Source organism: Bos indicus, chromosome 6, assembly GCF_029378745.1.
Source record: "Bos indicus isolate NIAB-ARS_2022 breed Sahiwal x Tharparkar chromosome 6, NIAB-ARS_B.indTharparkar_mat_pri_1.0, whole genome shotgun sequence".
Lineage (NCBI taxonomy): Eukaryota > Metazoa > Chordata > Mammalia > Artiodactyla > Bovidae > Bos > Bos indicus.
The window spans coordinates 18,101,890-18,121,903 of NC_091765.1; the positions used below are offsets into that span (position 1 = coordinate 18,101,890).

Consider the following 20,014-nt stretch of genomic DNA (forward strand, 5'->3'; position numbering starts at 1 on the left):
AGGGTAATTCAGAGGGACTTACCTTTGGAGCACACTGGAAATGCATTCCAGGCACCGGGAGGGTAGTGACATACATTGTGATACAGCGATATAGGTATAAAGTTCCAATGATAAAAAAGAATCTGCGCCCCACTATTGACCTAAGGGAAAAATAGGGATGGGGAAAAAATAGGTTTACTGGGGCTTTTTGATCCTAAAGGCAATATAAAATAAGGTTTAACAGAATAAAAAATATCTGCAGTTTTCTGAACTAAAGATTCACATACTGCGATCAATCTAGGTGGGTTGGGCCCCAAAGGTGTGATGAGTCTCTGGTGAGTTAAAGTAGTTTAAAGGTTAAACCACCACCACTCCTTAAAAAAGCACTCTTTGCCAGAGAATTCAATGAACCTCTCTATGTTGTCAGTCAATCCACCGCATTAATAAGCCCTCTCTTGGGAACACAGCAGTGGTATAAGCGAGCCACGGCCACAGAGGAATTTAGTAATGAGCTAAGGTGATGCTACATAATTGGGCACACAGGGAAATGGGACAACTCATTTAACTAAGTTATATAAGCAAGGGTTATTTGGGGACCATCCAAAAATATTCTGACAACTTCGGCATGAACTATTTTGTCTATGACTATAGAGATTTTCAGAGAATTATATTTTGAAGACGGTCAAAGGGTCCTCGTGCATTTAAGGATATTTAAGAGTGAAGCTGTAAATTTCACCCTTATTTTATGCATTCTTGATGAGAAGAGGCAAAAAAATTTAAAAATCTACAAGTCCTTTTTCACTTTGTATGTTTTGGTGGCGACGGCCATCTTGACTAACATTAGTCCTGTCCTTTGCCCTCTGAGTCCTTAGTCTAAGGCAGTGGTTCCTAGAAGCTGGCTCTGAGCACACTGTCTCCAAAGGGAAAGGCTTTGCCTGTCTGCACCACTGCCTCATGGGCTCCTGAATGGGCATGGAAGTTCTGAAGATAGGACTTCACTAGTGGCTCAGGGGCTAAGACTCCTCGCTCCCAATGCAGGGGGCCTGGGTTCGATCCCCAATCAGGAAACTAGATCCCACATGCCGCAACTAAAGCTCCTGCATGCCACAACTAAGATCCAGGACAGCCAAATAAATATTTTTTAGAAAATAAAAAAAGAGTTCTGAAGATGGCCCTGCTGTGCGGTCAGAGATGGATCTATAAACTCTGGGCTCTGGGGATTAAGACATGGGTGAGACCCACAAAGCCCTTAGAATTACTAGTTGTAACTTTCCTAGTACATAAAATATATTACTCCAGGTCCCCCATTTTCAGAGCTCTCAAACTTCCCAAACCAGATCTTCCCAAAGATCTCTGGAAAAACAGACAGTTCCAGGCATGTGGCATATTTTAAGTTTTCTCTGAGACTGCAGTCTGCTGTGGATCAAGGTCTAATTCAGGTAACTGTTGAGACTTCTAATTTAAAGAATTATGTACAGATATAATTTTAGCTGTCTGTCTCCAAGAGCTATTTTAAGAAGATTCCAGGGTTCTTGGGGTCAAAATATATAGAGAAAAACCACCTTGACTAGTTGATGAAAGCATTTATTTATTGCAAGGCATCTCTTTCAAAGGCTTACTATTCTAGCATTGCCTTTTCTAGCACTGAAAAGGAACAGGTGATAAACACTGCTGACTGTCTCCATTTGGTTAAGTGAAAAACTATTCTCCCTTTGATTCAACCCCAGGCTCAAAAGGAGCGCTCAAATGTGCTCCATGCTGTTAGACAAGGTGAAGTAATAAGCAAGAATTATTATGAGTCAATTATATTCACTCCAGTATTCACAGTTCAGCAGTGCTCAGAACAGAAAATTAACTTAGAGGTGAAATATGCATTCTGCAGTCTTATTTAGTTTAAGAACTACTGCCAATTATTTTTCCCCCATCGCTTTGAAGGTGCTCTTAAGTGAGAGAGTGAGAGTACAAGCAGAATTTTTTATTCAGCTGGAATGTGCAAAACAAGTTATAAACATTACTCCACCAGTTACTAAAATGTTAGATCCGAACCTACCTGAAAAAGAAAAATTAGTGCGATTTCCCCCAACAAGTTTTTGCTGGTGGACTGTGACTGAAACAGTGGATGCTATTAAAATGCGTGGCTGGCTTATGTGACTACAAGTTTTGATGTGGTAAAACCGAAGATGGCCATGGAGAGGCAGGTAACAACAATCCTCTGGATGGACATTCAAACACACCAAGGCAGTAGTTCAGGCTGGAAGCCAGCTGCTAACCAGACCCTGGAAAATTTCTATTTTCACGGACATATACGAATAAAACTTTGCTCTAAAATAAAAGAGAGCAAATACCTTTGGCCTGAGCAGTCTCTCTTACATTGTGTCAATTCCAGACACTGAAAAGAAAAATGCTAAAAGTTTTTTAGCTTTTAGCATGAAGCATGTCATAACTAACACCTTCTGTAAGAAGTTCTAAGACAACTGACAGCTATGTGATTCACTTATACATATTGAGAGACATATTTTATTTACAAGAAAATGCTCAGGAATGACTTCAGTTTCTGGAACAAGTTTTCAAAACTGCAAACTTGATGTAGAACTCTTTAGCAAAGATATATTGAACTCTTCAACTCTCAAAGCAACAACCAATTGAAAAAATAATACAGCATAAATTCCCTCTTCAAAAAATGATCTTGTGGCATTAACACTGAAATCCTATTTGACTCTGAAGTGTATTGAATACATTAGCATATATTATACTTTCAAAAGCCTTGTTTGTGGGCTATGTTTTGATCAAATTTATATTTGTGACTTAATTACTAGAATCTGAGCAAAAAAAAACATCTGAATGATGGCTGAGAAGAAAAGAGGAACTGAGCCCCCCCACCCCTTTTTTTTAATGGGCTAGCAGTCTGAATTCACAGGGAAACAGAAATAACCACTTCAGAGCTATGTCCTATTTTTAAGTGTCTTCAAAGCAAAAGTACCTGGCTTACTACACTTCCTGATTTCTGCTATTCTAAAAAGGGAAGACTGAAGCCAGTGAACTAGCTGCTCCTTTGTGATGGCGTGAGGAAACTAGAAGGCCTGTTTACTACAAGTAAGTAAAACCCAAACTGCATGGACCCAGGTCTAAATGCAGTTTATTAAGCAAACTCCTGTGGTTGAATTGCTAATAGGCAAATGGAAAAGAAATGTAAAATCTGAGAACTCTTGAAGAGAGGCAAACCTCAAAGCCTGCTGTGATTGACTGTAGACCAATATAGTCATCACATTCTGAGTAACAGCCGACTACTTTCCCCACCTGTCAAGAGCCTGGAATAACATAAGCATGATGAAGTGAATGTATTCCTTTCCAAGCCTCTTAATGTATCATGCAAATACCATAGTGCCAAGTTGCTTGAAATCAGAACTGCACCTTAAATTTACAAGCTTTGAGTTATCCACCATAGCATTCCTGCACCTTTACACACACCTGCCACTTCTATACAGTTGCTCAATAAATGCTGATGGAATAACGACTGGATTTACTCAAGGTTGTAGATCTTTCTTTTTCTTCTTTTCATCAAGTGCCTGGATAAGACTGAAGTTATCAGATAAAACCGAGAAAGAGCATTTCGATCACACATCTACTCACTTAAATATAAACTCCCATGGCAAACCCCCAAAACATGTTAGACCTTACTTACTTGTATCTCAAAAACAGCCACTGGGTGATCCATAATCCAACTAATATAATCCCATTTATTTCTGATACAGAAAATGCCCATTTCACCCGATCTATGTAATCAAAAAACTTGTCTGGGAGTGGAGGGCTGAGTTCCTTGGGAGGGACCCTCTCGTGCACAACCGTGATCATGACGGTTGTCAGGACAAGGTTGAAAAGAGCGTACACGAAAGCAATGCCCGTTTTCCACCACTCGAGGGGAAATTTGTTCCTCGCTTCTGTGGGCATAGCAATTTGGATGTAGTCCGGGTACTTTTTGGTGCTCTTCCGCAACCCATTGGATAAGCTCTTAGGTTTACTGTTGCCATTTTTGTTCTCTTCTTCGACAGGCTCAGGAGGTCTCGTGTAAGTGTTTGCAGGGTCATTGGTTTGATTTTCCATATGTTCCTCGAGTTTCGCTGTCTCTATGATATCCATTGTCCCCTGGTCTTCAGGTCAAAAAGGAGATGGTAAAGTTCTTGTTCTTTGAGGAAACTTGACTTTTTTTAATCCTTCTATTTCCAAGATCAACATGGACTCTTAAGACTGATCTTGTTTCCTAGTGCAAAACATAGATGGTCTCCATCTCTCTAGTGTTCCTCCTGGGCCACCATCTGCCATACGTTTACCACTTTCAGGAAAGGAAGTCAATTTTCTTTCCCCCAAAGATGTTACTATCCCACCTGGAAAAACAAAACAGAACTCTGTTCAGAAACCATGCTTGTCCACTTGCCAACCATCCAAAACAAAAACATTATCAAAATAAGGAAATAAATACCAAAGCCATTTGCTTTATAAATATATCGTCAGAACATAGTTAAAAGCTGCTGAGATGGAGTTTATTTATAAAACATTGAATTGTTTCATCTCGGAATTCTTCTCTTTTTGAGCTGATTTCAGTATAAATAGGAACATTCTAATAAACAATTCCTTTTCAATTTCTTTAAATAAAAGTCAGGACCCAGCATTGCAAACACTTCATCAGACAGTCTCACTTGTTGCTAATCATGAAGTCATAATAAGCCAGAACCTCCCCAGAGATCATATCATTCCTTCCTAAGACTGCATCTTCCCTATGAATCTTAAAAAATAAAACACTGTGAGGAGTTGCTTACATGTATGGAATACTTGTTACTCTCTGAATTTGTCGACTTTCTATTTTCATAGTAATCTTTAAGTGACTACTTTTCAGAACATATTCAAGACATTTTAAACGGTACTAACTCTGTTAATCCTTTTGCAGTCAGAGATTCACACCATACAGAAGGAACACTGACAGCCTACAAAATAACACAGTGAAAAGATACCAAAGCCTTACTAGCTATGTCTCATTTAGGGGGCAAACTCTACTGGTTTCTGGAAGAAGAAAATAATTTACTACAACCAACATAGTGAATTAGTAACTGAGAACATTTCCATGCATCATAATTTCTGTCCAACTATAGAAGCGGGCACCCAGAGGACCGGCTCAGAGGACTTACCCACCAGGACACCAGGACACCAGGACACCAGGATGATAGGTGCTCTTTGCTTGAAGCGCCACAGGCCCCAAAGAGCAGAGCCCTCTCTCCACAGCACAGAGCACCAGCACCACCTTTTATACGGGTCAGCAATACAGCCCCAGCTGTTCTCAATTTAGGAAAGCAGTATTTTTGTCCGGCTGGAGATCCCAGCCACCTAAAGAGGTTTCCAAACCTCGTAATTAGTCCCCACGCAGAGGACACTGCACAACTTAAGCACAAGCTTTTGCATTTTAAAGACCTCCCTTTCAGAGTGACCTCAGGGGATGGAAATTGGGAGGAGGAAAAGCTCAAAGTGATGACAGCCAAGCCTTTATTTAACGAAAGAACAAGGAAAGAAAGTTAAAATGGCACAGACGGTATGGACAGGCAGTATTTGTTGACAGTTGTGAATGGCAAACAGATCAACCAGAAATGTTTATTGTGCACCTAAATGTCCCGACACTGATGGATATGTAGGGGCAAATCAAAAGAAGTTAAAAAAAAAAATACACGCCAACCAGAATGCCACCCAAAGAGCTCAGCGTCTAACTGAAGAGGCAGAACCCAAGTGATGAAACTTTGAAGACTGACTGGCATATTGTAAGAAGAAGAATGAGGTGGATGGCTAGATCAGAATGTAGCTCTAGTTGTGTCCCAAAAATGTGTCCAGAGAAAGGCACTGTCCGTTTCCGAGGAAGTGAAAGCAAGAGGAAAGTTAGCCTAGCAGGGCTAGGTGGATCACTAAGAGATGGAGATCCGCTAAGAGCGATTACCCCTCACCTTTCTCCTGGCCCTGGGAAAAGCCTCCAGATACTAAGGCATCAGAGCACAGTGAGAAAGGACCAGGGCCCCTCTCTGTAAAATAGGCCTAACAGAGACTCTCTGCACTGCCCTGGCTCAGTGTTGTGGGAAGACTAGGTATAACGAAGAGGTGACTCAGTAAGGTATTTTCCAAAACAAACCATCAACACCATGTCAACTCCTTCTACTGGAGGTACCAAAGCACTGGGTCAGCCAGTGCTTGTTTCTTTTTGCCAACTTCAGGCTACACCACTCATAGCATCCTGCCAAACTATCATCCAAATTCCATCCAACTTTACTACTCCACAACTGCTCTGCATTTGATGTTTGTAGGGGAAAGAAGCTTGTAATTTTGAAGCCCAGGTCCACTCTAGCAGACATACAGATGGTCTTTAAAAGGTAGCTACCTAATTCTGGAACATAGAATGTAGAACAGAAGAAAATAGTTGCTTTTTTTTTTTTTTAAAGAGGAAGCATCCAGCTATCTACCTACTGGGACAAGTGTGCGAATGACTGAAATAATTAATCATAAAGAGCTTTGTGCTCCTGGGAGGAAGAGCACTCTGAGTACAAAGCCTGTTTATTGTCATTAGTGGCAGGATTGATGTTTTCCTTGGGGTTTCATTAAGAAGATTAAATATACAAAGCACATCATCATGTGTCAACCAATCTTGGGACGCAATGTTCATCATCACGACGATCATTACAACACACTCATTCCCACGGTGAGACTCTCCTACCAGCAAGTATCTGGAAAGTGACAAAAGCCACAGCAGTTCCTCCTGAGGCTGGCAACCCCGTTAGGTCATTGGTTTAGGGTATACTCTGCCAGAGCACAAGCAGATGAAAAGCTTTCCAAGTCTTCTTACATTGCAAAACACTGCAAGTTAGTCTAGACAATATTTTAAAAGTTTAAGATCCCTATAGACTAATCTTGCTTTTGAAGGCAAGTGCAAAACTCAGAAACTGTTAGTTTAATAACACCGCTTTGCTAGGGCTTTTTTTTTTTTTTTTCTTTAAGACCAAAGTATAATTTACTCCAGAAATACAAGCTTGCAAATTAGGAGGTAACTTTAATTTGTATTTTACTAAATACAAAGAAATGTAAACCAAAAAGATATGATCATCTTGCTGCTGCTGCTGCTGCTAAGTCGCTTCAGTCGTGTCCGACTCTGTGCGACCCCAGAGACAGCAGCCCACCAGGCTCCCCCATCCCTGGGATTCTCCAGGCAAGAACACTAGAGTGGCTTGCCATTTCCTTCTCCAATGCATGAAAGTGAAAAGTGAAAGTGAAGTCGCTCAGTCGTGTCCAACTCTAGCGACCCCATGGACTGCAGCCTACCAGGCTCCTCTGTCCATGGGATTTTCCAGGCAAAAGTACTGGAGTGGGGTGCCATCGCCTTCTCCGATGATCATCTTGAGTGATGTTTAAAAGGCACTGATAAAATTCACTATCCACTTGATCTGGGGGAGAGAAAGCACTCAACAGTAGGAACAAAAGTATATATATATACAGCTATGCTCTTTCAATGCCAATATCACAATTTTAGCTGTGTAAAATGTGTTCTAATATCTACTGGGAAAAAAAATCCTATACTTTTCATCCCTAAGGGAACCTCAGGATCTTTCTGTCAAATTATAAGAAAATACACACTTTTGTTTATATGTTTTATTTTACCTCTGTTATACCATAAAGGGTTTGATCTTACCATATTAAAATACATTAATCACTTTCTCTTAATAATCCCAATAGTATTTTTCCTGTAATTTGACAAAATGATTCTATGGTTCATCAAGGAGTAAAAATGGGAGCAGCAGAAGCTTTGTACCAGTAGATATTGCATTACACAACTAATATTGGGGCAATGGCACCCAGTTATTCTATTTTGGGAAGTTATCTCAAGGCAATAAGGATGCACACAAAATATTTCTACAAGTATGCTTTCAATACATTTATAAGCAGAAATTAGAAACACTCTAATATCCAACAATAGGGAGTTAAATAAATTACAGCCATCATAATATACTTAACATACTGTTTTTGGATACAGTAATGACAAAACTGAGACAAGTACATAAATACTACATAAGAAGGATGCAGTATCACATTAAGTACAGAGTTAGATCTGGGAAAGTGTAGAGGGCTTCCCTGGTAGTTCAGACAGTAAAGAATCTGCCCACAATGCGGGAGACCTGGGTTTGATCCCTGGGATGGGAAGATCCCCTGGAGGAGACCATGGCAACCCATTTCAGTATTCTTGCCTCAGTAATTCCTATCAGAGCTTCAGTTCAGTGCAGTCGCTCAGTCGTACCCAACTCTTTGCAACCCCATAAATCGCAGCATGACAGGCCTCCCTGTCCATCACCAACTCCCGGAGTGCTCCCAAACTCATGTCTATTGAGTCGGTGATATCATCCAGCCATCTCATCCTCTGTCGTCCCCTTCTCCTCCTGCCCCCAATCCCTCCCAGCATCAGAGTCTTTTCCAATGAGTCAACTCTTCACATGAGGTGACCAAAGTATTGGAGTTTCAGCTTCAACATCAGTCCTTCCAATGAACACCCAGGACTGATCTCCTTTAGGATGGACTGGTTGGATCTCCTTGCAGTCCAAGGGACTCTCAAGAGTCTTCTCCAACACCACAGTTCAAAAGCATCAATTCTTTGGTGCTCAGCTTTCTTCACAGTCCAACTCTCACATCCATACGTGACCACTGGAAAAATCATAGCCTTGACTAGACAGACTTTTGTTGGCAAAGTAATGTCTCTGCTTTTTAATATGCTATCTAGGTTGGTCATAACTTTCCTTCCAAGGAGTAAGCATCTTTTAATTTCATGGTCTACCAAAAATGGAAAAGGAGTAATGTAACAGAGTTTCAAGGCTTGAAGAAAAGGTGCAAGTGTGCGGTTTATGACTCACTCCCAGTTCTGATCTGAGGCTCATGGCCGCATTCCACAGAGGAGACCAAGCACAGACATGAGCTCCAGTCAACAGACTAAGAAGCACTTTGCTTGTTAAAGTTGTATGTTGACCTGGTTGGGCATCTGGAGTGGTTAAAAAGATAAGATGTATTAAGTGTGCAAATATAGTTTAAAAATTAAGGAAACTTATTGAAGTCTATGCCAAAGCCTTTGACTGTGTGGATCACAACAAACTGTGGAAAATTCTGAAAGAGATGGGAATACCAGACCACCTGATCTGCCTCTTGAGAAATTTGTATGCAGGTCAGGAAGCAACAGTTAGAACTGGACATGGAACAACAGACTGGTTCCAAATAGGAAAAGGAGTTCATCAAGGCTGTATATTGTTACCCTGTTTATTTAACTTATATGCAGAGTACATCATGAGAAACACTGGACTGGAAGAAACACAAGTTGGAATCAAGATTGCCGGGAGAACTATCAATAACCTCAGATATGCAGATGACACCACCCTTATGGCAGAAAATGAAGAGGAACTCAAAAGCCTCTTGATGAAGGTGAAAGTGGAGAGTGAAAAAGTTGGCTTAAAGCTCAACATTCAGAAAACGAAGATCATGGCATCCAGTCCCATCACTTCATGGGAAATAGATGGGGAAACAGTGGAAACAGTGTCAGATTTTATTTTTCTGGGTTCCAAAATCACTACAGATGGTGACTGCAGCCATGAAATTAAAAGATGCTTTCTCCTTGTAAGGAAAATTATGACCAACCTAGATAGCATATTCAAAAGCAGAGACATTACTTTGGCAACAAAGGTTCGTCTAGTCAAGGCTATGGTTTTTCCTGTGGTCATGTATGGATGTGAGAGTTGGACTGTGAAGAAGGCTGAGCACCTAAGAATTGATGCTTTTGAAGTGTGGTGTTGGAGAAGACTCTTGAGAGTCCCTTGGACTGCAAGGAGATCCAACCAGTCCATTCTGAAAGAGATCAGCCCTGGGATTTCTTTGGAAGGAATGATGCTAAAGCTGAAACTCCAATACTTTGGCCACCTCATGTGAAGAGTTGACTCATTGGAAAAGACTGATGCTGGGAGGGATGGGGGGCAAGAGGAGAAGGGGACGACAGAGGATGAGATGGCTGGATGGCATCACTGACTCAATGGACGTGAGTCTCAGTGAACTCCAGGAGTTGGTGATGGACAGGGAGGCTGGGCATGCTGTGGTTCATGGGGTCGCAAAGAGTTGGACCTGACTGAGCGACTGATCTGATCTGATCTGATCTGACTGAAGTCTATATGTGGGTTTCAATGTTCAAAAAGATGTAATCTGTTGAAGATAGAGGTTAAACACTGACCAAAGAGAATGTGTTGCTAACATCCAGAAATCACAATTATGAATGAAAGAGATTTAGATGTTGCTTAAAGGCTTAAGAAAAACAAGGTCTTGAAACAGAGTTGAATGATCAATGCAAACAAAAGAGCTGATGAGTTTCTTAACAGACTACTAAAGCTTTGTTGCTGCTGCTAAGTCGCTTCAGTCGTGTCCAACTCTGTGCAACCCCGTAGACGGCAGCCCACCAGGCTCCCCCGTCCCTGAGATTCTCCAGGCAAGAACACCGGAGTGGGTTGCCATCTCCTTCTCCAATGCATGAAAGTGAAAAGTGAAAGTGAAGTTGCTCAGTCGTCTCCAACTCTTAGCGACCTACCAGCCCTTAAAAAAGAAAACCCAGGGGCTTCCCTGGTGGTTCAGCGTAAAGAGGCTGCCTTCCGATATAGGAGACACAGGTTCGATCCCTGATCCTGGAAGACCCCACATACCACAGAGCAACTAACGGCCTGCCCCACAATTACCAACCTTGTACTCTGCAGCCTGGGAGCTGTACCTCCTGAGCTCACACGGGCAACTCCTGAAGCCTGCATACCCTAGAGCCTGTGCTCCACAAGAGAAGCCACCACAGTGAGAAGCCTGAACACAACAGTTCGAGAGTAGCCTGTGCAGCAACCGAGACCTGGCATGGAAATCAACCAATCAATCAATAAAATCTAAAAAAGAAAAAAAAAAAACCCCAATGTCACCATAAAGCCATGAAAAAGTCAAGCTGTAGAATAAAATGGACACAACATCATAGTTCGCAAATGTGTGTCGGGTACTGTGCTTTGGGTATTATATAATTAATCCTTAGAACAACATTAGGAAATATTTTTAAATATTTATTCATTAGCTGTGTTGGGTCTTAGTTGTGCACACGGTTCTTCCTTGCATGACTCGGGATCTTTCAGCATGGCACATGGACTCTCTAGTGATGGCAAGCAGGCTCAGGGGTTGTGGTACGTGGGCTCCAGCGTGCACAGGCAGCATGTGGGCTTAGTTGCTCCAGGCCATGTGGGATCTTAGTTCCCCGACCAGAGATCAAACCTACCGAACCTACCCTGCATTGCAAGGCGGTTTTCTCAACCACGGGACCACCAGGGAAATCCCAGGAAATATTTTAAAGAAAAGAAGTTGAGATCATGTGAAGTGCTCAAGATCAGACAGGTAGGAAGTGGCAGAGCTCAGATCTGAACCAGGAATTCGATCTCAGGAGCCCCTGTTCTGTCACAGAGGTCAACAATATAGTCAGTGAAAAAGATCGAGACAATCAGTTACAAGCTTTTTTTAAAAAAAAAGGAGAGATGCATAAACACATAGGAAAGTCTCCAGAAAATATAGTTATTTTTAAATCTTTATAATTTTGAAGAAATTAATATAAACTTAGAAAAAAAATTTAATATATAAATCACCTCTCTTGAGGGGAGAGGGGAGGAGCCTATGAAGTATTTCCCTGTTACCCATATTTCCCTTTTAATTATAAGTACTGTAACAAACACACCACTATAATAAATTTATAATATAGATATATTGCTATGTTAACAGGATCCCAGTTTAGCTAAGAAATTTCACGCCTATAAAAGTTTTTTCAGAGACCAAGACATCTTAGCTTTTCCTTACTAACATTCTTAGAGCTTAATTTACTTGTAAAAATCCTCCTGCCTAAAATGGATAGGCGTTAGTTAGTATGATTACAGAAACAAGGGTGCCTTGTGAATCATGGCATTCTATTTCAGAAATGCCCATAAAATTTGCTAAATATTTTTACTAACAAGTTCTTGAAAACTGAAAAGAAGACTCACTGTTTAATTAATAAAAAAATGATCATATATATTTGTGAAATACTTTCCCAACAGAAGTTACATGGAAAGGCATCTTTGCCAGACCCTTACAGGTCCCACATCTGTATAAGAGTGACAGATTTAAATCAGGGGAATGGGAAGGCCTGGAAGGTAGCTTTGTGACACTATTCTGAGAATGGACTGGGAAAAAAAACTTAATTTAAAAGACAAGAATTAAATAAGCAGCTACTGTAATGACTGTAATTCTGAACTCGGGGAGAGTGATGCTTGGGTAGAGAATAAACATTTTGATTTCTGGTACTAATTTGCTATCCCACACTAAGATAGACTAGACAACTTTAGTTCTATAACTAGTTGTTATAAGAGGAAGACTCAGCCTATCAGTGGTGGTTGCTGGTAGGAATGGAGAGAGACTACAAATAGGCTGCCATTTTCTTTTTGGGGTGACGGAAATGTTCTAAAATTAGATCATGATGGTGGCTGCACAATTCTGTAAATTTACTAAAAATCATTCAACGATATGCTTAAAACACATACATTTTATAGGATGAAAGTCATAACTCAATTAAGCTGTACTCTTAAAAAAAAAAAAAAAAAAGCTATAGCCCATCAAGACACATAGTTTCTAAAGACTTAGAAACCAAAGACTGACCCATGTTCTATTATTATATATTGCAGGCTCACTTATCCCTTTAAAGTGTTGTTATTTACCAGCTGAGCACTTCCTCAGCAGTGACTGAAATAACATACATTTTAAAGTTTTCTACAGACAGGATCAAGAACCCGCCAATAAAATGCAAACTGTTTAACAAAATTTGTGTAAACTGTGCTCCAAAAATAAACTGATAAGTAAATAAGATGAAGTGACAAAAAACAGATGGGTTTTCTAACAGAATTCATCAAAATTTACTATGAGTTGGACCTCAAGGGGGAAAAGTGAGGGTCTGTTTTCTTTCTCACTATTTAAAAAAAATTGGTCACTTTAACTGGCGAGGTAGTTTAATACTTGTTGAAATGAATATTTATTGACACAGAGCAAATATTAGCTGTGCAAATTTGAAAACAATAAATTTGGACTCGGGGTATTTCACAAGAAGTGATCATCTGGGGTCTGTCCACAGGGCGGTGCCGCACTCAGCCAGCAGTAACTGTTTCTGATGTCACTCAGTTTGATAGAATAAAGTACCTTCACTAAAATCTGCTGTGCAAAGTGTTCCATAGGATGTTTTCAATCTTGTCTTCTATTTCTTGTTCATCTTTTTATTGATGGCTGGAGAACTCCAAAGATTAGATTCAATTCCAGGAGAGGAATCTTAGAGGTGGAGTCCCAGGGAAAGACAATTTTAACAATCCCTGGTATAAATAGGGGAATGAGCAAGTAGATGGACAGATTAGATAAGTAATCAGACAGACAGATGAGACCCTGAAGATAGAAGAGGGCTATAAAACAAGGTCCAAAGCTAGGGAATATTTTAAATAATCCTTTATGTTTCTTGGGGATCTAAAGCAGAGGTTCTCAGAGTTAAGGGGTAGAGTGGGGGAACACATGTTTTTCCCAAATACTGGATGATGTCTGCCCCAAGCCCCTTTCCCCGCCTCCATTCCTGATACATCTAGGAGTTCAGACAATTTCTGGAGGGTGAGGGTGGGTGGGCTTTCCAGGTGGGTTCTCCCTCCTTTGCCTGCGCGTCTGCAGGGTTTAGAAGAAAGAACAAGGCAGGAAACTTCTGCTTCCCACCCCTTTATGTATTTACAGCCCGCATGATAAACCCAGGACCCTGGGGAATAAGTAAAGAGGGTTGAAGTCTGGTATTTGTGGTAAAATGCTTACATCTACTGCAGCAGGCAAGCAAAGACCTTCCTGATAATTTAAACAGACATTTGTACCTTTAACACCCTGAACTGTGATTCTATTAATTTCCGAGCAACCCTGTCCAAGAGGTGTTTGGTCAGAGAATTATTCCGCGCTAACTGGTACCACCTGCTCCTTGTTTAATGGTCAAACAAAGTGGAAAGCACCAGCTTAGCAGAAACACCCTGGGGGCTGTATCAGAAAGGTTAAGGCTAACAGCCTAACTGAACAACAGTGGTAATTATCTGCTGCTTCATCTCTAGCTTCCGTATATACCCCAAAGATTTACACACCTAGAAACTGATTCCCGGAGGTTTTAATAATTATTACTCTGTAGTAGGAGTCTGCACAGATTACCTACTCAAGTGAGAGGTTTCTAAAAATCATAAAAAACACATTCCATTTAATATTTTCAAAAGAGAGTGGAACTTATATTTTCTTCTAACAGTGGCTGGTCTGAGAGCAAAGCAGAAGCTGGGTCTAACAGCTTAACCTTATACTCTCTAAAACATACATTTTCTAAACCATATTAGAGATCTCATTCTAAATAAATAAAGAGATCACAAAGTCAACAGCATATTTCGTCAACATAAACAACAACAAACTTTCTAGATTTGGAAGCGTAGTCTCTTACTCTAGGAAAACTGTGAGAAGGAAAAAAAGAACAGTTTCTTCAAAATAATTTCATAACTCTTTCCTTTAATAAAGCTCCTTTACTACATGCCTTTCAGATTATTTTAAAATATCTTTTGATTTCTCCCTTTACCATGTCATGACCAAACTTGGTGTCTGATTTATACAATTTCAAAAAGTTTGCATAAAATAATTAATCGGCTATTTAAATGAGTTTTTAAAAAACTGACATCTTGGAACTTTGCTTGATGTTTATGAATACATTAGAAGAAAGTCTTAGCACTTGGAGATTTGAATGAAGTCGTCTTTAAGCAAGAATCTATAGGAAGGAGTTAAAAAATCCTGCTCTAGGGTGGAGGCAAAGGGGAGACTTCAGAACAAACATTTAACCTGGGGCTGTGGTTAGCACACTTTATAGTTGTAAACAGAGGCAAATGCCTAAGAACAGGAAGCTTACTCATCCCCAGGGCTGCTGTAGGAAGGGCACCTGGGTACACTTGAGCACAATTTCCTTGTAGAGGTCTAAAGTCTAGAATCAGACATTTTAATATGCATTTAAAATACAATGGGTTCCTTGTTACTATATTTCTGCTTAGTGCACTGTGTCAACAAAACAAGAAATAGCTTAAAACAGCCTCAGAGACGAAGGGGAACACTTCCTGTTAGCAAGAATTAAAACACTGAAAAATGAAGGAAAAGGGAGGTTCTAGAGTCTGCACCCTCAGCAGGTTGGTCCCATCTGCTTGCTGCAGTTGGGGTGTGGTGTTCTCCAGGCTTTGGCAGAGGGCAAGGAGAGCAGGAGGGCTAGACAGCTCTTCAAGTCCGGTGCTGTAGCCCATCCGGTGTCCTCAAGGCAGAGCACAGTGTCATATAAGGAAAGGAAAAAGTAGGAGAGGAAAGCAGGCATGGAAGAGCCAAGAGAAGCCTGTATAAAGCCTCCATTTCTCATTCTCTTATGCCAACCACAAAAAGGTTCTTTTGCATGACTGGCCGAATAAGCCACTGCTTTCAAATGGTATGAGGCTATAAAAAGGAATACTTTCTCCAGGGCCATTAAGGTCACTACACTTGGCTTCCAGAACTTAAACTACTATGTTGTATTTCAGTAAATTATTTCTTGCTCAAAAGCACTTATTTGACCAATGTTTCCAACCTTGGCTTTGGTTTCTGCAAATAACTCCAACACAAGGAATGGCACCCTTGGAGAAAAGGCAAGAGTAACATAAAAGATGAAAATCCTGAGTCTAACAATGCCACGTTTAGCAAGTTTGAGGAAAGCCAGTGAATGTTAGAATTGGGATTTGAAATAGATCTCTAAAATATTTATCTACTGAATTTTTACTTATCCTAATAAATTAAGGAAAAGAAGAGACGGCACAAACTGTTTATTTCTTTAATTTTCACCAGAAAGTTTGCATATTAAAAAAACTCACTTGAAGAAAATAAAAAGAAATTTGGTTTATACATCACAGCATTTAAATATTATTTTATGAAATATTAGTAAATAGTTGGATATTCAGAATAACTGCCAACAGACATGGTCTGCTAAGGAAAACGAGGCTGTTCAGAGGTAAAAGTTGGAAAGTTGCGAAGTCTCATCAACAAATGTGTCTTCTCTTGCCTGTTCTACTAAATGTTCCCTGTATGGAGCTTGAACCCTCTACCACAAAGCGTAGGTGGCTGTTGGGATGATAAAGACCATATCTGAGTGAGTATCTACATACCATTGGTTTTGTAGTAACCCTTAACCCTTAGCCAACTGCCCGTTTCCCTTAAACAAAAGTCCGGAACAGAATACACAGTTCTATTTTGTATTTCTTTTAGAAATACCATAACACGAGAAATTTTGTTCTAAGATACCCAAGCTGTCCCTCCAGGAGGTAATTAGATAAAGAGAGAAAAGAGTTTGGAAAGAAAGATACAAGAAAATGAGTCAGAGTTTTTACAAGGAACCCTGAAAAGACAAAAACAATATAGAAAAGTATAGGTATCAGAGCTGACTCAAATGGCTTCTAGGGGCCCAGAGTATGTCCCATAAAAGGGCACTTACAGCTTGGGGAGTGCAGAGGGGCACTGGAGGTGAGTGAGCATCAGTCCTTCTCAGCAAAACCAGGAGAGCTCCAAGGATTTGGACAGAAAAAAGTGTGGTAGGGATGGGGAGTGAAGGGGGAGCTGACACTGTTAAACAGAAACATAACTTTGAAAGTATGGGGACTACCTTTACTGAAACATTTCTATCTGAGCAATTGTAAAGAAAGATAAGTGAAAGTGTTAGTCAATCAGTTGTGTTTGACTCTTTGCAACCCCACCGACTGTAGCCTGCCAGGCTCCTTTGTCCATGGAATTCTCCAGGCAACAATACTGGAGGGTGTTGCCATGCTCTTCTCCAGGGGATCTTCCCAACCCAGGGATTGAACCTGGGTCTTCTGCATTGCAGGCAGATTCTTTACCATCTGAGCCACCTGGGAGCGAGTGAGTGAAAGTCACTCAGTCGTGTCTGACTCTTTGAGACCCCATGGACTGTACAGTCCATGGGATTCTCCAGGCCAGAATACTGGAGTGGGTAGCCTTTCCCTTTTCCAGGGGATCTTCCTAACCCAGGGATCAAACCCAGGTCTCCCACATTGCAGGCGGATTCTTTACCAACTAAGCCACAAGGGAAGCCCGAGCCACCTAGGAAGCCCCGAGCAGTAGTAAATACAACCACAATTAAGTCAGCATATGAAACAATCAGATATTCTATTTAGCACAAATGGTTAGTTATCATATGTAAATAAACAAAAATATGTCATTTAGCATGTATTTATATGATCTATATTATATCTATATCTGGCTATATTATTCATTATAGATAGATTCACTACAAGTAACATGTAAAATCCTTTAATTATGATGATCTGTTTAATCAAGGTTTTCACGTAGGGCCTTGGCTTTCATGTAGGGCCTTGGCTTTCATCTTTCTTTCTTTGCATATTAAATCGGCTTTTCGTTTCCACAATCTTTGCAGTAAGGGCAGGTGATTTGATGAACCCAATCCCTGAAGTACACCCTCAAAAGCCACTAGAAGAACTTGGAAAAAGACAAGAGAAACAGAGAATGATTTCTGCTGGTTTATCCATGCAGTGAGTGAAGAATGGTCAGGAAAGGAAATAGAAGTAGAATATAAAATTCTGCGGCTCCATCTCATAGCCAGAGTTCATTTCCTTATTTTCTACACCTCCTCTGACAAATCCTAAGAAAAGAATTCCTGTGACTAAATGTCTCCCAATTACTAATAACAGAAACTTCCTACAGAATGTTTCACTGACAGATTAAATACACAAGCTTTTACTCTATTGTAACCCATGGATAAGAACACTGGAAAGTTACCTTGAAACAAAGCCTATTAAAATGTAATTTAAGCTATAATCAAAAAGAAGCATAAAAAATACAATAAGGATCATAAACTGTACAATTTTTATGAAAATCTCTCTCTTTTTAAGCACATGAGTTTTAAAAATGCTTACACTTCTTGACATATTAACTACTACTGAGAATTTATTTTGGAACAGTTTTAAATACAGAAAAAAACATTATCCAAAAATATATTTGGTTAAACATTAAAGCAATCTAAATGTCTACAGCAGACATTTTGAAGGATCCAAGAAATACATTAGGGCTTCCCTGGTGGCTCAGACAGTAAAGAGTTTGTCTGCAGTGTGGGAGACTGGGTTCAATCCCTGGGTCGGGAAGATCCCCTGGAGAAGGTAATGGTAACCCACTTCAGTATTCTTGCCTGGAAAAACTGATCCTCAGTCCATGGGGTTGCAAAGTCAGACATGACTGAAATACATTATACTTTCTGTTTAAAAAACAGCAACATATTTTTATTTTCATAAAAATTTAAATGCATGACATTTTAAAAAAAACAAGTTAATAAATACACCCTAAAGAAGGTAAGGTGTTAATGTTGGTTGTGGGATTTACCAATTATTTTCTTTTCCTCTGTTTCTTGCCTACTTTCTCCAAATTTTCTGTGACAAAAGTATTTACCTATATATCTATTAATAGATGCAACTGTATTCTCAGTTTATAAATATTATGTTTAAGATTTTAATGATGAAGAAAATACAATATGATTTCAGCAATGTAAAGATGTATGTTACATACATATTTTTAAAACTCTGAAGGAAATATACCATATATTAATACTGCTTAATGAATTTATGGGTAATTTTAACTTTTTTATTTTGATTGTATTTTCTAATTTTCCATATTAATCATTGTTGGTTAGACAGCATCACTGACTCAATGGACATGAATTTGAGAAAACTCCAGGAGACAGTGAAGGAAGGAAGCCTGGAGTGCTTCAAGGGGTTGCAAAGAGTGGGACACAACTTAGCAACTGAACAACAACAAATAATCAGGAAAATGCTAATGGTGATTTTAACTATAAGAGTGTTGACAGAGTTAACAGGGAAAATGTGCTTCTGTTCTTTAAAAAGGTATTTTGTTTTGTATAATTTCAAGTATGCAAAAAATGCATCTACAGAAAAGTCAGAGCACAAGTACACTAAAACATTAGGAACGGTTGTCCAAGTGGTAGGAGTATGAGATTTTTTCCTTCCTACATCTGTGTATAGTCCACATTTAAAAATATTTTCATTACCAATGTGTCATTTTATACCAATAGCTAAAAGTATTGGAAACCATGTATAGCTGTTGCTGTTATTTTCACAGAAATATTTGTCCACTGAAATCTTTGTTTCATGTCTTCACTCAGCCTCAATTAACTGCAATAAAAAGCATATGTTTAGGGACTTCCCTGGTGGTCGAGTGGCTAAGACTCTGCGCTCCCAATGCAGGGGATCCAGGTTCGATTCCTGGTCAGGGAACTAGATCCCACATGTTGCAACTGAAAGTTTAAATGCTGCAATTAAAACCTGGCACAGCCAGATAAAATTTTTTTTTCAGTATATGTGTAGAATTTTGCATTTTGGACAAGTCTGCAGTATCGTTGCTGTAGAGAAAGCCTGGTCAACCAGTAATTATTTTTTGGATGTTACAATCCTAACTTGAAGTAAACTCACAATTAAATTAGTCTTTACTTAGTGTTCAACTTTCAAAACAGACGTCACTGTACTAAAGTGTGATATCTTCTGCAGGGTTTATTCCCAAGAAGGGTGAAGACTGCTTTATAAATTCCCATATAATGGATGTCATTCATTCTCTCACAAAAGAAAACCAGCCAGTCATTTAGCAAATCTCCAAGCCCTCTGGGTGAATATTGGTAAATTTTGTGCAACACAAATGTTTTAGGAAGCCTGTGTATTTAAGCACTGTTGAAAATCTTTTTCCTGTTATTTGGTGGAGTTTGGCTTTGTTGTGAGCTTCTCCGGTGACTCAGACATAAAGAATCTACCTGCAATGCAAGAGACCCAGGTTCGACCCCTGGGTCAAGAAGAGCCACTGAAGAAGG

The 20,014-nt window shown here is 39.8% G+C and overlaps 1 protein-coding gene and 2 non-coding genes across 15 annotated transcripts in view; 1 reads left to right on the forward strand and 2 right to left on the reverse strand.

Moving 5' to 3' along the window:
* Window positions 1–20,014, reverse strand: part of SGMS2 (sphingomyelin synthase 2) — a 98,709-nt gene that overhangs the window by 21,227 nt on the left and 57,468 nt on the right. For 12 of the 13 annotated variants that reach the window (XM_019962336.2, XM_070791094.1, XM_070791089.1 and 9 more), the window contains 2 exons: window positions 3,662–4,361; window positions 23–140 (listed from right to left, as the gene is read on the reverse strand). In XM_019962336.2, coding sequence (XP_019817895.1) covers window positions 23–140; window positions 3,662–4,116 — 573 coding nt within the window. In that variant the 5' untranslated portion in view covers window positions 4,117–4,361. Of the gene's footprint in view, window positions 1–22; window positions 141–3,661; window positions 4,362–4,456; window positions 7,133–20,014 lie in introns of those variants that run through there. The other variant, XM_070791095.1, reaches the window with a different exon arrangement.
* Window positions 16,953–17,024, reverse strand: TRNAC-GCA (transfer RNA cysteine (anticodon GCA)). Its single transcript has one exon. It is a non-coding gene; the product is annotated as a tRNA-Cys (tRNA).
* On the forward strand, window positions 19,358–19,430 carry TRNAG-CCC (transfer RNA glycine (anticodon CCC)). Its single transcript has one exon. It is a non-coding gene; the product is annotated as a tRNA-Gly (tRNA).